We start from the raw sequence: 14,626 nt of genomic DNA, 5'->3' as shown, positions 1-14,626 counted from the left end.
ATCGGGGTGGGAATTGAGTGAGGCGGACTTGGGGAAGCAGAAACAACAGATGGGAACCTCAGAGATTTTCAAGAGTGGGAAGGAAAATACAGGGATTAGCTGGGGCCCCTGGCAGAGGAACTGTCCCTAAATAGCTGTACCACAGTACACTCTGGGAGAGAGCAGTTACCCCAGGCACGCCCGTATGGACTCATGGTGTCCTGCCTCTTCAGTGACTTTTGTGGGGAATGAGCTGGGTATCACCCTGTTTCAATAATCCTGAGACTGCCTGAGAAGCGTGGGAAGGAGGGAGAAGCACCAGCAGCCAGGTCCATGTGGATTCCCTTCTTCGCCGCACCTACCACGGTTCTCCAGCTTCTTTGCACAGTTCTGTATAGGTTGCTCTAGGGATTTATTAACAATTAATTTTCTAATTAAAGATAAAAATGAGTCAGTCAGAAATAAGCAACAAGCTGTCACGTGGGCATGTGCACATCAACTCACACACAGCAAAATAGGAAGCTTGCTGCCATTGCTTGGCTCAGCCCGTCTTGTCTTGTTTTTGGTTTTGTTTTTATCATTTTTTAAACACCTAACTTCACAGAATTAAAACTCTTAAAGCATTGTTTCTGAATGTAGAAAACGTTTCTTGGGTTCTCCTGAGAGTGAGGCACCTCAGCTAATCACAGGCGCGCACACACATTCTTCCCATAGTACAGTACTTTAAAATTAATAGCACATGCTGAGGAAAAACTAAACCCTTTGACGTCACTCTCGAAATGAGGAAACATAAACAGAAAAGGCTCCACTCCAGTAAGCTGCCGGCGGCGCAGAAGCCGATTGGTCTTCGGTTTTCCCTGCCTGTGGCAACTGACAAGCTCAGCCAGCCTCCCAGGCCGGCTGCCTGCTAGCCCAGCCAGTCGCTTGCTCTGGGCACTGCAGAGGGCTCGGCTCTGTCCCAGCACTCGCTCGCTCGCTTGCTCTGCTGGGAGAAAAGTGGTGTCCTTGCCTCTCTCTCCCTTCCTTCTTTCTCAAGCTCTCTGAGTCCTTTGGCGTTTCTTTCTTTCTTTCCTTTAATTTTTTTTCAATATTTTCTTTTTCTTTTTATAAAATTTGCATACTTATACTGCTAATCCTGGATGAGGTTGCTGGATTCTGCAGCACAGATCTTCATGAACAAGCCGCACCGCTCAGAGATTTCACGGCATTCAAAGGTCACAGAACTGCCACTATGGTTAAATGTCTTGTTTAATGGTTGAGGTATGTACAGCAATTTAAGCGGCAAGTTCATTTTCCTTGAGAGTACAGAGTCACAGGGAGACAGGCGCCAGAGTTTTTGTTTTTATTGAAAATAGACGCGTACCTCTGTGTGTGTGTGTGTGTGTGTGTGTGTGTATGTGTGTGTGTGTGTGTGTGTGTGTGTGTGTATTTTTGTCTGTGATTGTTCCTACAGCAACCAGCTTTTGAATTTCCTTCCTTTTTCTAAGCGAACTGACTAAGCTTTGTCATTTGCCCTGAATTAACTCTTTGAGGGCAACAGGGTTTAGCAGGAGACTAGGCATTCTCTGAACTTTGAGCCCTCACAGAGGAACCCCCTACCCCCCACCCCCTAGTCTTTAAATGAGTGCAGTATTTCTTCTCCATTATAAACTTTAGAATTGGGTCATTTTTCAATTTTGGTAGGACAAGGCAGGAAAATGTTGGTGAAGGGTTGTGAACCAGCGGAGAGAAAATCAGATTGCTGTGTTGATTTGCCTTCAGTTGGGTTTGTTGGTCGGTCGGGAGCAGACCTCAAAATGAAGAAGGTAGTGCTTATACTACACATGGGAACAGCTGGCAGTGAGGGAAAACAGAGACATGTGTAGAGGGCTGGGGGTGTGGGGGAACAAGAAAAATCTACTTTATTATATTGCTGCATTTTATAAAAAGCCTATTTTCAGTCTCAAAGTTAACAGAGGAGATGTAGGTTTGAGTTATGTGGGCAATGATTTAGGTCTTACTGTTTACTAAGGAAAATAAAACTTTATTACCACTGCAAGATTCGGTAATTATCTTTTCCTGAAGGGTTTGAAAGCCGAGTCAGATATTTAATTAGGGACTTAAGTGATGGAGTCTGGGGACTAATTAATCATCCAAAAATTCAGCTCTTCATGTGCTCTGGCCAGAGACTGTTACAAGAGAAGAAACAAGCCAGGCACATAGATTCATGCACAGTAAGCTCACTAGCTGCTGCAGAAGGCACAGCTGAACACAGAGCTAACGTTTTTCAGCCACACATTATTCTGTGTCTAAGGGGACCTTGCTGGGAATCTTCCTATCTGATAGTTGATTTTTATCAAAGCAATTCAAATGGTACACAGCTAACACAGGCTTCCCTACCTGAGAGTTATGCAATAACAGAGGAGACAGAATTATTTGAACCCATCCCCCCCTCCCGCTCCACAATTTCTAACTTGTTCTCCTTAAAGTTTCTATTCTCAACACTGAGAACTAGAAATCTGTGAAACTGGGTCAGTATCAGCAGCCCTGAGAATACAGGCGTCAACACTGCATTCTCAAGGGTTAACAGTTAATGCCTGATGTACCTAGTTAAGAGCATTGAAAATATTAGCTTGGAGTTGCAGAGGGTGTGCTGTGAATGGACAATTGCTTTTCCGCAGCGCCTGCTGGGGGAACAAGGACTTTGTGTGTTGTGAATGCACAACTGCAGCTCCTCCATTTCCTCGGCTTTATCTTTTATTACTGGTTGGTGAAACAAAGAGGTGCCAGTGAAGTGCCTTGAGTGACATTTGCTCCAGTAAAATGAAGTCCCTTTTCATTGCCAGGAGGAACTCAAAGTTAACTAGCAACAACTCCCAAATCCAAATTCTCTTGACAAGGCTTTCTACCTGACTCTGAGCTGTCTGATTTCAGAGGGCCCACTCAACTGAGCATGTGCCAACGTCAGCGAAGAGTGTATTTCAGCAAAGTGGTTTGAAGAAGCTACTTTTTTTTTTTGAATGAGCTACTTAAGGCAAAGATGGAAAAATCCAAGATGTGTCAGAGACAGGCATCAGTTTAAAGAAAACAAGGGCACCAGGACACCTTTTAACGCTGTCCACTGTGTTTGGCACAAAGCCACCCATTGTTGAAACGGAATAAAAACCCTAGCTAAAATGTTTGCCAAGAATTTCCCAAGCATACCTTGTAAGTGACCTAAAATAACTTTAAACCTGGAGTTTTTCATTGTTTTGAGAAATGATTTTTGGTGTTACATTCCAGATGAAATTATAATCTAGAAGCTGTCAATGATCAAGACGAGGACATCCCAATGTCGGATGGTGTTATTCTCGGCCAGAAAGAGGGTGTACATGCAAAACTAAAGTGGCCAAGCTTCCTCCAAGTGGGAATGTACCACCTGGAAATGCCTCTGTCCAGTAACCACTCTTCCAAGGTCTAACTTGTTGTTTGCCAGACTAAAATCCCATGGGAAGGTTCTTGTTGGCTCACAGAGCACAGTGATGGAAGGGATTTACTATGTAAGGAGACAATACAGCTCATGTCTACAAGTGCTGTCTACCACTGCCACATTTAAGCATCAGAGAGGATTCATGACCATCTAGTTAAGAGCTGTTTTATATAGTTTATCTCACAATTCAGTGTATAACTTAGGAAGGAGCACTCCATGTACATGAACTGTCCTAACAATTCACCAACCTGAGAATTAAGTTCACATAGGCCAGTGGGGTCTTGAGTCAGGTAGGAGAGTTTCTTAGCAGGTATAGTTCCCTGAGGAAGCAAAATGTTGGCATTTGAAGATTTACTTGGTCCCTCACTCTGCAGTGAAGCCATTCCCATAACTGCTTCATGATGGTAGCACCCTCATTTCCTTAATATTGTGCCCCAGGAGCACAGCTCTCTCCCACAAGAGTGTCCTGGATGTTCAGCACCAGACCCCTCCAGGAATCCTTCACTGACATGGTGTCTACTTGGTTTCTTAGTAGACTTGAAAGTGCTCAATATTGAGATGTGAGGAAAAGAAAGAAAAGGAACTGTAGGGACCCAAAGTGACTAATGCCTATCCTATATACCAGGCATGTTTAGAAGTTTGACTAGCAAGAAGGAAAAGTGTCAATGTTCTAATGTTAAATCAAGGCATTTAAATTCCCACCCCAAGAATTATTTAACCATTTGAACAGGTTAGCTTTTAATTAAGAGAGTGAACCAATGGGAGTAGTGGATAGGACCCTCTCTGGTCCGGGACTCACCCTCATTTAGGCAGCACCCAGCTGGTCGACACTAGGCCACTCAGTCATTCTTGACCCCAGTGTCTTTATCTATATTACAAACTGTTGGATTAGATTATTTCTAACATTCCTTTAGGACAAACTTTTTATAGTGTTTTTACTTTCAAACAGAGGTTTGTTGTTATTTGTAAATGCAAAAAGTAACAAACTTTTATTCAAAAAATATCACAAATGAACCACTGCTGCTGTTAATGCTTCCAGTGGGTCAAACACTTTTAGCCAGAAGTAAACTTAAAGACAGGTTGGGTTGTAGATAAAGTACTTGTTGAGCAAGCATGAGGTCCTGAGTTCAGGTTCTCAAGACACATGTCAAAGCTGATCGTGACAGCACGTGTTTGTAACCACAGCACCTGAGGGACAGAAACAAGAGGATGATGGGAGCTCACTAGCTAGCCAGCATAGCCCCAAAGGCAAGCTCTGGGTTCAGAAAAGGACTCTGTCTCATTAAAAAACAAACCAACAAAACCCCCAAACAAACAAAAAACATAACACAGAAAGAAACAAGCAAAAACAAAGAGAGTAATAAGGAAGACAGAGGACATCAAACTCTGGTCATTCCCAAGCATACACACCCACGTATCTATCTACATTTGCACACAATATACCATAGACACACACACACAGGCACACACAAAGTTTGAAAGGGAGATGTAAAAAGAAAAACTATGCAGAAGAGGCATCTGAATGCAATTTAGACTGCAAGAAGTGAGTTTGTGTCCATATTGGCACCTACCATGGTTGGGCAAAGAGATTGCTATTCTCTTGTGGTAGTGATCTTAAAAACTAGCACTTTGAGGAGCGCCCAGGCTTTGCCATAACTTGACTTACTTTATTCACCAGCCTGAGATGGAGAATAAAACTCAAGCATGGGGTTTTCTTCACCATTCCTTGAGGTACAGGAAGAATCCTTTGGAGATGTTAAAAGCAGCCCCAGATCCCAGCAGTCATTTGACAGGGATGGGGAGAATTGGCAGCCATGATGTAATGTGATGTCTATGCTATGGGAAGCACCCTTCTGACAGTGGCTCCAGAACTTCCTGGGTCACTTGTGTGAGATTGTGGGGGTAAACTTTTTAAGTCCTAGAGACTTTGGTTTCTTTAAGGCTCGGTGGTGCCTTTGTGTTCCATTCTGCTATTTATGCTGACAAGATTCATACTGAACCCTTAGCCTGGGCTGAGAATTTCCACCTTCCCCATCCCTTCTCCTCACCACTCCTTTTTATGCTTTAGCGTCAGATACTTATGTAAGTTTATATAATTCTTCCTCTAAGATAATCTCATTACCAATGAAAAGTCAAAGCAGTCCCAAGCCCTGGGTTTGGAGAATTCTCCCAGAAAGACTGTAGCTCCCCTGGGAAAGTTTTCTCTTTGCCATATTTATCTCCTGTAAAGTGGTACGCCTCTAGGCTGGAGCACTTCTTGAGACAGCAAAGGGGCCTGGTCGTGTTTGAGGCAGATGGGACATCAACGTGGTAAGACAGGCATCTTTTTCATAAATGCCAGTCATTCTTAAGCTTCTCCATAACTTTGTTTGGCATTGCCCACATTCGAGTTCTGATTTCTTCAGAGAATAAGGGAAAACACTTTGTGTGTACTGTAAGGCATGCGCCCTGGTGCAGGCACGCTGCCTCGTCTTACTGGTTGGCTTCGATGTAGTTCACCAATCCTAAACCAGGTACTGCTCCATCCTGTGTGGCCAGAACAGCTGGCATCTCTGCCAAGTAATGGTTTACAATTAACAGCTGAAACATGGAAGATAAACAGAGATTTGTTATTTCAGATAAACCTAGAAACAGCTTGCCAGCACACACAAGTCTATTAAGCACAGGTGATTCTTAATAATATTCTGTAACTATCTCAATATGTAAAAACAACAACAACAACAACAAAAACCTAAATCCTATCAACAACACTATCTGGACAGCATTGAGATTTGTGAACAGTAGAGAGTGTGAAAATGATAACTGAAGCCAATAACCCAGTACTAGAAATTTCTCCCTCTCTCTCTTTGCTCCTTCTCTTCCTCTGTACATTGTTTCCCCTCCCCTCCTCTCTCTTCTGTTCTGCCCTCCTTTCCCATGCCCTTTCCTCCCCTCCCCTCCTCTCCCTTCTATCCTTCCCTCCCTTGCTCTGCCCTCTCCTTTCCTCTTCCCTCCCCCACCCCTTTCCCCTCTGTCCTTCCCTCCCTTCCCCTATCCTGCCCTCCCCTCTCTTCTCCTCTCCTTTTCCCTCTGTCTTTCCATCCCCTGCCCTCTCCCCCCATGTCCTCTCCTTTCCTCTTTTCCCCTCCCTGCCCTCCCCTCTCTCTATTTTCTGTAAGGGGAAGATGAGCAAAATGAAGAGTCATACAAAGGTTTTGATGGTTTTCATTACACAAAATTCAGATTAATATTTGCTATAATTTTCTTCTTTCTAGTAACTGCTGTGCCCCTTTAAGAGGCGTCTAAGAGGGGCACAACAGTTGGGACTCTGGATCTTCCCTCTGTCTAGTCTGAGATGGAAGGCCACAGTTGGGTAGGGATGAAGACATGTTTCTATGGACCCAGGTATAGATATGGGAGATGATTATAAGCTTTAGTTGATCAAATACTGATATATAGAGATAATATTGATCTCATACCTTCCAACTCTATAATCTTATTATAAAAATACAATAAATTTTGCATTGTCAAATAAAAATCAGAAACTAACTGAACCCAACAAGAAATGAATTGCTTTTATTTTATGGCAAGGTAATTAAATACCATTGTTACTTAAGAGAATGAAGTAGACCTACACACAAAAGATCTGTAGGGATTGTTCAGATATATAAAACAGAAAAACATCTACACTGATACTTGTCCAAATATGTAGAACATTAGTATATTCTCAGAGAAAATCTCTAGTAATCTAGATTAAAAGGTGTAAAAAAAAAAAAGTACTTCTAAGAGGAGAACCTGAAATGCAGAGGAGAAAACTTAGTTTTTATGGATTCTGTAGAGTTGTTCACATTTCCCCTAGACACTGCATTTACAGCAGAAACCATTTTACTGATGTGATCTGACACTGCCTGATATCTGACATCGAAAACAACGTTAGAAAATGAAGGAAAGGGGATTTCTATCTGGCTGTGAATTTATTTCTTGTGTTTTCAAAACTGCCAAAAAGAGAGAATGCTGTGCAAGTAAGAGTCGTAGACAGGAAATTACTGGTAACTCAACAGTGCAGAATGCTCTAGAAGTAAGGGTAGTGGACAGGAAACGTGGAGACCTCAAAGTATAGAATGTTCTGGAAGTAGGGGTCATGGACAGGAAACATGGAGACCTCCAAAGGGCAGCTTGAGTAACTTTGGGCCACCATTATCCCCTAGCTTTACTTTTCCTCAGTATAGAATAAGGAACTTTGCCAAGACCAAAGTTCCTTTCAGCTTGGCACCGTGTTCATGAAAATCTTCTGGCTCTACCAATATAGTTATATATTTTGCTGGTTTGAGCAATCAGCTGAATTACCTGCTTTAAAATTGGTTCCGTTTCACTTAACTTTCAGGTTAATTAAGCACAAAAAGCTTATAATTTTCCCAAATTGTCTTGAAAGAAACTATATCTTAGGGAAATTTTAAAGTAATATTATATACCATATTGTACCATAATACCAGTTATTTTAGAAGACAGTATTTGTATTAATATGATCACATGGTAGGCTTGCAAACGACTAATGCTGGTTTGATTTAAGTATGATTTATGCATTTCTTGGTTTTCTATGAGGAAAAAAAAATACCTTCATTTCCCTTTCCCATTATGCTAGTCTCCAGCTGTGTCCAGTGAGAAGAAAGAACTCAGTCATTTGAGAGTGTAGACAACATTCTCATGAGAGGGGATGCCCTGACAAGATGGAGGTCTAAAGAATGTGTCGATTTAGAAAAGGTCACTAACTCTAGAAAGAGTTGTTTCCGGTGTGGTGGAAGCGCGCCTCTTCATGAGTCCTTCACATGACTGCCTCATACTTTCTCAAAGAGACAAAAACATAATTTCGCTTTTCACTTTTCATTCAGTTTAGAAACTTTATTCTTCACGGCACATATCTGGCCATTTGTTTCCTATTTCCTGAGGTCTTTTATTTGGAGAGAGGAATAATCTTTAACCAGATAAAAGGACTGGGTGTCTGTACAAAGAACATTTTAACATGTTCTTCTATACTTTCTTCTATTAAAAATCATTGTGTTAGAAAGGTGCTTCAATACCCGACTAATACAGAAGTAGAGGCTCACAGCCATCCATTGGACTGAGCACAGGGTCCCCAATGAAGGAGGTAGAGAAAGGACCCAAGGAGCTGAAGGGTTTGTAGCCCCTTAGGACGAACAACAATATGAACCAACTAGTACCCTCAGAGCTCCCAGGGTCTCAACCACCAACCAAAGAGTACACATGGTGGGACTCATGGTTCCAGCAGCATATGTAGCAGAGGATGGCCAAGTTGGTCATCAATGGGAGGAGAGGCCAAGGGCCCTGTGAAGGTTCTATGCCCCAGTGTAGGGGAATGCCAGGGCCAGGAAGCAGGAGAGGGTGGGGTAGCAAGCAGGGGGAGGAGAGAGGGAACAGGGATTTGTTTTTGTTTATTTTTATTTTTATTTATTTTTCTTTTTTTTCGGAGGGGAAACTGGGAAAGGAGATATCGTATGACATGTAAATAAAGAAAATATCTAATAAAAAAGAAAAAAAAGGTGCTTCAAGAGCTTATAAATACAACAGCTGATATATATTTCCCTCTCTCTCTCTCTCTCTCTATCTATCTATCTATCTATCTATCTATCTATCTCTATCTCTATCTCTCTTTCTCTCTGTTTTTAATCCATTCCAATGCTTCAGCCTGCAGGAGAAGTTTCAAGAAAAAGGTCCATGACAGAGGCCTTCTCAGCAGAGGCAAAGGTCTGGGGTCAGGGGTCAGTGCCAGTCTAGCACCTGTAAGGTCATGGGACTGATCTCCAGCATCACTGGGAAAATCATTTAATGTCTACATTCCTGTCAAAACCAACAGGTGACTGGGAAGTCAGAGTGACTTCACATACATCGCCCTTTCTAATATGAAGCTTAAAAAACTAAATGCATCCGATATTTATTGAATCAAATGGCAAGATGTAATTTAAAACAAAATAAGTGTTTGTGTGGTGGGAGAAAAAAACAGGAAGAGAAAAAGAAGGTCCACTCATTTTTTTAAAGAGCCCTGAATTTGTAACCAAAAACTCTGAATTTGGGTTCTTGATGCAACAATGATATTTTTGGCAAGGTAGGTAGCATTTTTGGTTTTCATGTCTCTAAAATGTAACTTGCAGCACAGCAAGGATTAGCTAGCCCATTTCTAAAGCAAGGGACTTGAGGCTGAAAGGAATCCCAACTTACAGAGTTGGGATTCTGCTTCTACTCTTTGCTAACAAGTCTTAATTGTTCCTATGTGTTTTCAGTTCATCTCCACTCATTCTAAGCATGACTTGGAAAATGTTTTTAAAATATTTATACAAAGCATAAGAACATTTGTTTAAGAAAACGTTAAAGCATTCTTCTAACTTTGTTTCTACACATGAGGTTCCAAAGTAAAGAGAAATAATGCTCCTTCATTTTTAATGCCTTGGAAGTTGATGCCTCAAATGTCAAGAGGGTAGTTTGCTCTGGTGGTTACAGGAATGGTCAGACAGCATTCGGGGGGTGGGGTGGGGGGAGGAGTGTCACTCGTTCTCTGTCCGTATACAAATCATCTCTCTCTACTATGCTTTTGGAGATGAAGGTGTTTATGGTATGTCTCGTAAAGTGTAGAAGAGATGGGGATTCTTTTATTTCTTGAGTCTATAGAGAACAAAGTAATAAGTGTGTAAGCCTATCAGGTGGCTCTGTTCACTTATGTGAGTTTTTGGATTATTATGTGAACAGTGTTTTTTGAGAGCTTTAACATTTGTGATGAATGTATTTTTTGTTTACAGCTTGAAGTTTCTCCTCAGAATTCATGTGCTGGAAGCTTGACTCCCAGGGTAGCTATATGGGGAGGCAGAGCTTTGTAAAAAGCATTAAGTTCATGGGGCAGTTTTCACAAAGGGTTAGGTATGACCATTGGCGTGGCTACAAATGTACCCAGGTCTCACCTCTGTCCTTTCTCAGTGACTTGTTCTTACCATCTTGCCTCCTGTTATAAGGATATTGGGTAAGTTGCCAGCTGCTAGAGCTCTGCTTGTGAGCCTCCCAGGCTCCACAACTGTAAGGATATGTTTCTTTATAAATTACCCAATCTCAAATATTATGTGGTGGCAATAGAAAAGACCTGTGTTGTTTTCTTGCATTTTCTGTATTAAACCATCGCATATATAACCTAAATTATAAATGTATTGATCATTCACTTATTCTAAGAAAATCTCCATACCTTTATGTGTTATTCAAGTTGCCAGTGTTGGTTCATGCCAACATCTGAGATCCTGAGGTAGGAGGAGTGCCGCAAGTTTGAGGCAAGCATGAGATGTATAGTTAGTTTGAGGTCAATTTGGGCTCCACAATGAGAACTTTCCTTAAAACAAATGGAGAACTCCAATTACTCAAGTGGAGGCAATGACTTTTCCTATCCCCAGCATGCCAGAATGACATCACACCACCTCCATTCTTTCATTTGATGGTGCGTCTTAAGACTTCATGTAAGTTGCTTCATGTAGTTGTGTTTTGTTGAACTAGTGCGTGAGGTTTGTCCACTGTGCTGAAGAGCATCGGACTGTTTCCAGTTTCTTCCATGGTGGATAATGTCAGCCCAAGTCTTTAGGAGCATAGCCCCTCTATTTCTGCTGAGGATGTCGCTAGAAATAAAACTACTTGGCCTTAGGAAATCATGTTGAACATTAGTGGAAAATTCAGAATTTCTCAAAGATGTTTAAGACTTGCCGTTCTCAACAAGAGTCCATGTCTCCCTCACCTTCCACATCAGCATTTCTGTTAGGTATGAGGTAAAGGTCATCCTGACTAAATGAATCAGAAGCATACAAATATCTTTGCTTTCCGGTCCAGTCATTCTATATTTTAATTATAAAAAATCCTTCCTACGTATGTTTGTTTGTTTTGTATCCTTGCTTACTCAGGTGGTATAAACATTTCTGCCATTGGCAAAATTTCCTGTTTTATTCTTTGCTAATATCTTGGGTTCTCTACATTTCTACATGAATTTTAGAAGTAAGATTCTTTACCACAAAACCAACCAATGAGGCAAATGAACAGTTGGGATACGAGTTAACCTGAGATCTGTCCTGGGCCTTGGTCTATGAGCATGCTGTACCCACTTCCGTTTCATAGGTCTTTATCATCTCTCAATCGTATCTTCTATCTGGCTTTGTGACATCCTTTGCTCTAGTAGGGGCTAAGTATTTTGGTCTAATTTAAATGGTACCTCTTCAGTTTCAACTTTTTGCTTCCAATATCCATGAAAAGTGTGTGTGTATGTGTGTTTATGTGTATACAGTTTACTAGCTACAACCTTACTAAACTCATAAGTTTAAATACTTTATAGATTCTTTTGATTTTCCAACCAAATAATTGTATTATCCAAAAATACTGGTGGTCATCTGTCTTCATTTTTAATACTGGTCCCTTTTGTATATTTACTGGCTAAGAATTTAGTAACTCACTAAAAGATCAATAGCGGACAGTATTATACCCGTCCTGGTCACCGAGGACACACCCTCGGCCCGCTACCATGAAGTATAATATTCTTCATAACATGTAGACAGAGATCCTTAATCCCTTATGTGTTAAGCATTAGCTTATTAAGTATTCTTTCTGATATAAAATGTATGATTTTTTATTTTTACTCTCTAATAGTGGTGGTTGGCTTTGAATATCAAATCAAATTGAAGTCCTAGAACGAATCTAATTTGGTATGTCATGCTCACTCACGTGTCCGTCTATCTGTCTGTCTGTTTCTTTGTGTGTGTACATGTTTGTGTATGTGTATGTGTGTGTGCATGTGTGTGTGTGTGTGTGTGTGTATGTTACTGGAGATCAACCCCAGAGTCTTGTACATATGAAATGAGTGCTCTGCCACTGAGGTGTCCTACGCCCTTTATACTCTTAAAAAATAATTTATATCACATCACAAATTTCAACTATTACTCTCCCATTCTTTCTGCTGTTTCTGGGCAGATCTATACATTTTTTTTAATTTCACATAGTCTTATCTGTTGGTTTCAGAAACTATTCCTTGTGCTAGTAGAGTCTTGTTGACATTCTTGCCTGTGTCTACAACTTCATGTGTCCTCCCTGTGAGAACCCTTGTACAATGGTTATCAATCTTTTTTAATGCTGTGGCTCTTTAATATGGTTCCTCATGTTGTGTGACCCCAACCATAACATTATTTTCCTCATAGCTGCAATTTTGCTACTATTATGAATTTTAATGTCAATCACTGGTATGCAGGATATCTGATATGTGACCCCTGTAAAAGGGTCATTCAACTGCCAAAGGAGTCATGACCCCCATGTTGAGAACTGCTGATCTACCAGTTTCAACTTTCCAGGTGTGAAGGTCTTTGATCCATTTTGAGTTGATTTTTCCACAGTGATAAATGAGAGTTTAAGTCTATTCTTCTGCAGGTAGATGTCCAGTTTGCCAGCACTGTTTGGTGATAGGCTGACTTTTTTCCAGTGTATGTTCTTGATGCTTCTGTTAAGTATTTGTTGTCTATAGCTGGATGGATTTACTGCTGGGGTCCTCTGTCCTTTGCCATAGGTCTGCATGTCTGTTTTATGCCTGTAACCAGCTATTTTTATTGTTATCACTCTGGAGTATAATTTGAGGTCAGGTTCCATGATTTCAGCAGCACAGGGTTTTTTTCTACTTAGGATTTCTTTGGCTATGTGTTGTATTTTATGTTTCCATATGAAAGTTGATATTTTTTTTCTTTTCAGTTCTTTGAAGAATGTCTTTGGAATTTTTCATTTAAAAAAATGTGTATTGATGGAAGTTTGCCTGCATGCATGTTTACTACACGTATGCCTCATATCTACAGGCCAGAAAAAAAGCATTGGATCCCTTAGAACTGGGACTATAGATGGGTGTGAGCTGCCATGTGGGTGCTAGGAGTAGAACCTGGGTCTTCTGGGTAAGAACCCTGCTGAGCCATCTCTCTTGCTCCTGTCCCTGGAGTGTCTAAAGGGAATTGAATTGAGTCTGTAGATTACTTTATAGCCATGTTCATACTATTGGTTCTGATGATTCAGGAACATGAATAGTTTTCTCCATCATCTTTAATTTCACTTTCAGTGGCCTAAAGGTTTTCTTGTATAGGTTTTTCACATCTGGGATCTTTCGTAGTAGTTTATTTTTTGAGTGTAGTTGTGGTCAAGGTGGTTTTCCTATTTTCTTTCCCTGAGAGTTCCTTATTGCTATAAATAGAGCCTTTGGGTTTTTAAGATTGTGTTTATTTGTCTAGACTTTCATACATGGGCGTTGTATTTACTAACATCCCCCAACTTCCTTCCTTCTTTAAAATTCTTCCTGCACCCTTCTGCTCTCTCTCAAAAGCATGGCCTCTTCTTATTCTTTCATTACTGTTATAACTTAATTATAGTACACTATATATTATTTATAAATTTATGAATATAGCCTTCTGAGTCCATTATTGCTGAATATAGCCTTCTGAGTCCATTATTGCTGGCCATATGTATATATGTTTATGACTGATGCCTTCGGATTGGCTAAGCTATGGAGGGGGGCACTTGTTGCTGGAGAAAACTGATATTGCCTATAGCTGTTCATCTAGGAATGGAGTCTTGTGAGAGTCCCCTCATTCATGTCCACATGCCAATTAGTGACATCATTCTGCAAGTCCTGTTTAGGCAACCACATTGTTGCAGTATCATCAGTGTAGCTTCCCTGTCATGTATCAAAGGCACTACCATGCAGCACACACTATGGCTTCCTGTCTCTTCTGGAATGTTTCCTGAGCCTTTTGAGCAGGGTTGTGTTGTAGATTTATCTGGGCCCCATAGTGTGCAGGGTTATATTGTAGATTTATCAATGAGGCTGGGCAGCTCACAGTCAGGTGTTCTCTGAATTTTCACCAATTTTGTCCCTTGCAACTTTACTGAAGATGTTTATTAAATCTAAGTTTTCTGGTAAAATGTATAGAGTCTTTTAAGTGTTAAATTGTGTCCTTTGCAAATAGGGGCAATTTCTCTTCTTTCCTGTTTTTAATCCCTTTCATATCCTGTCTTGTCTTAATGCTCTGACTAAAACTTTGAGCACAATAGTGAATAAAAATAAAGATAGTAGTTACCCTTGTCTTCCAGATTTTAGAAATGTCTTCCATCCCCACTCCCAACTTAGTATATCACTGACAATAGGTTTGTATCTTCTACCTG

At 40.8% G+C, this 14,626-nt stretch overlaps 1 protein-coding gene across 3 annotated transcripts in view; it reads left to right on the top strand.

Annotated features, from left to right (window-relative positions):
• Positions 1 to 830: 830 nt before the first annotated feature.
• The window catches only part of Pde7b (phosphodiesterase 7B), a 353,839-nt gene continuing 340,043 nt past the window's right edge, over positions 831 to 14,626 (top strand). For all 3 annotated transcript variants that reach the window (XM_031380550.1, XM_031380552.1, XM_031380551.1), the window contains exon 1: positions 831 to 1,239. In XM_031380550.1, coding sequence (XP_031236410.1) covers positions 1,219 to 1,239 — 21 coding nt within the window. In that variant the 5' untranslated portion in view covers positions 831 to 1,218. The remainder of the gene's footprint in view (positions 1,240 to 14,626) is intronic.

The sequence above is a fragment of the Mastomys coucha genome, unplaced genomic scaffold (genome assembly GCF_008632895.1).
Source record: "Mastomys coucha isolate ucsf_1 unplaced genomic scaffold, UCSF_Mcou_1 pScaffold2, whole genome shotgun sequence".
NCBI lineage: Eukaryota > Metazoa > Chordata > Mammalia > Rodentia > Muridae > Mastomys > Mastomys coucha.
This window is presented reverse-complemented; position numbering and strand designations above follow the sequence as displayed.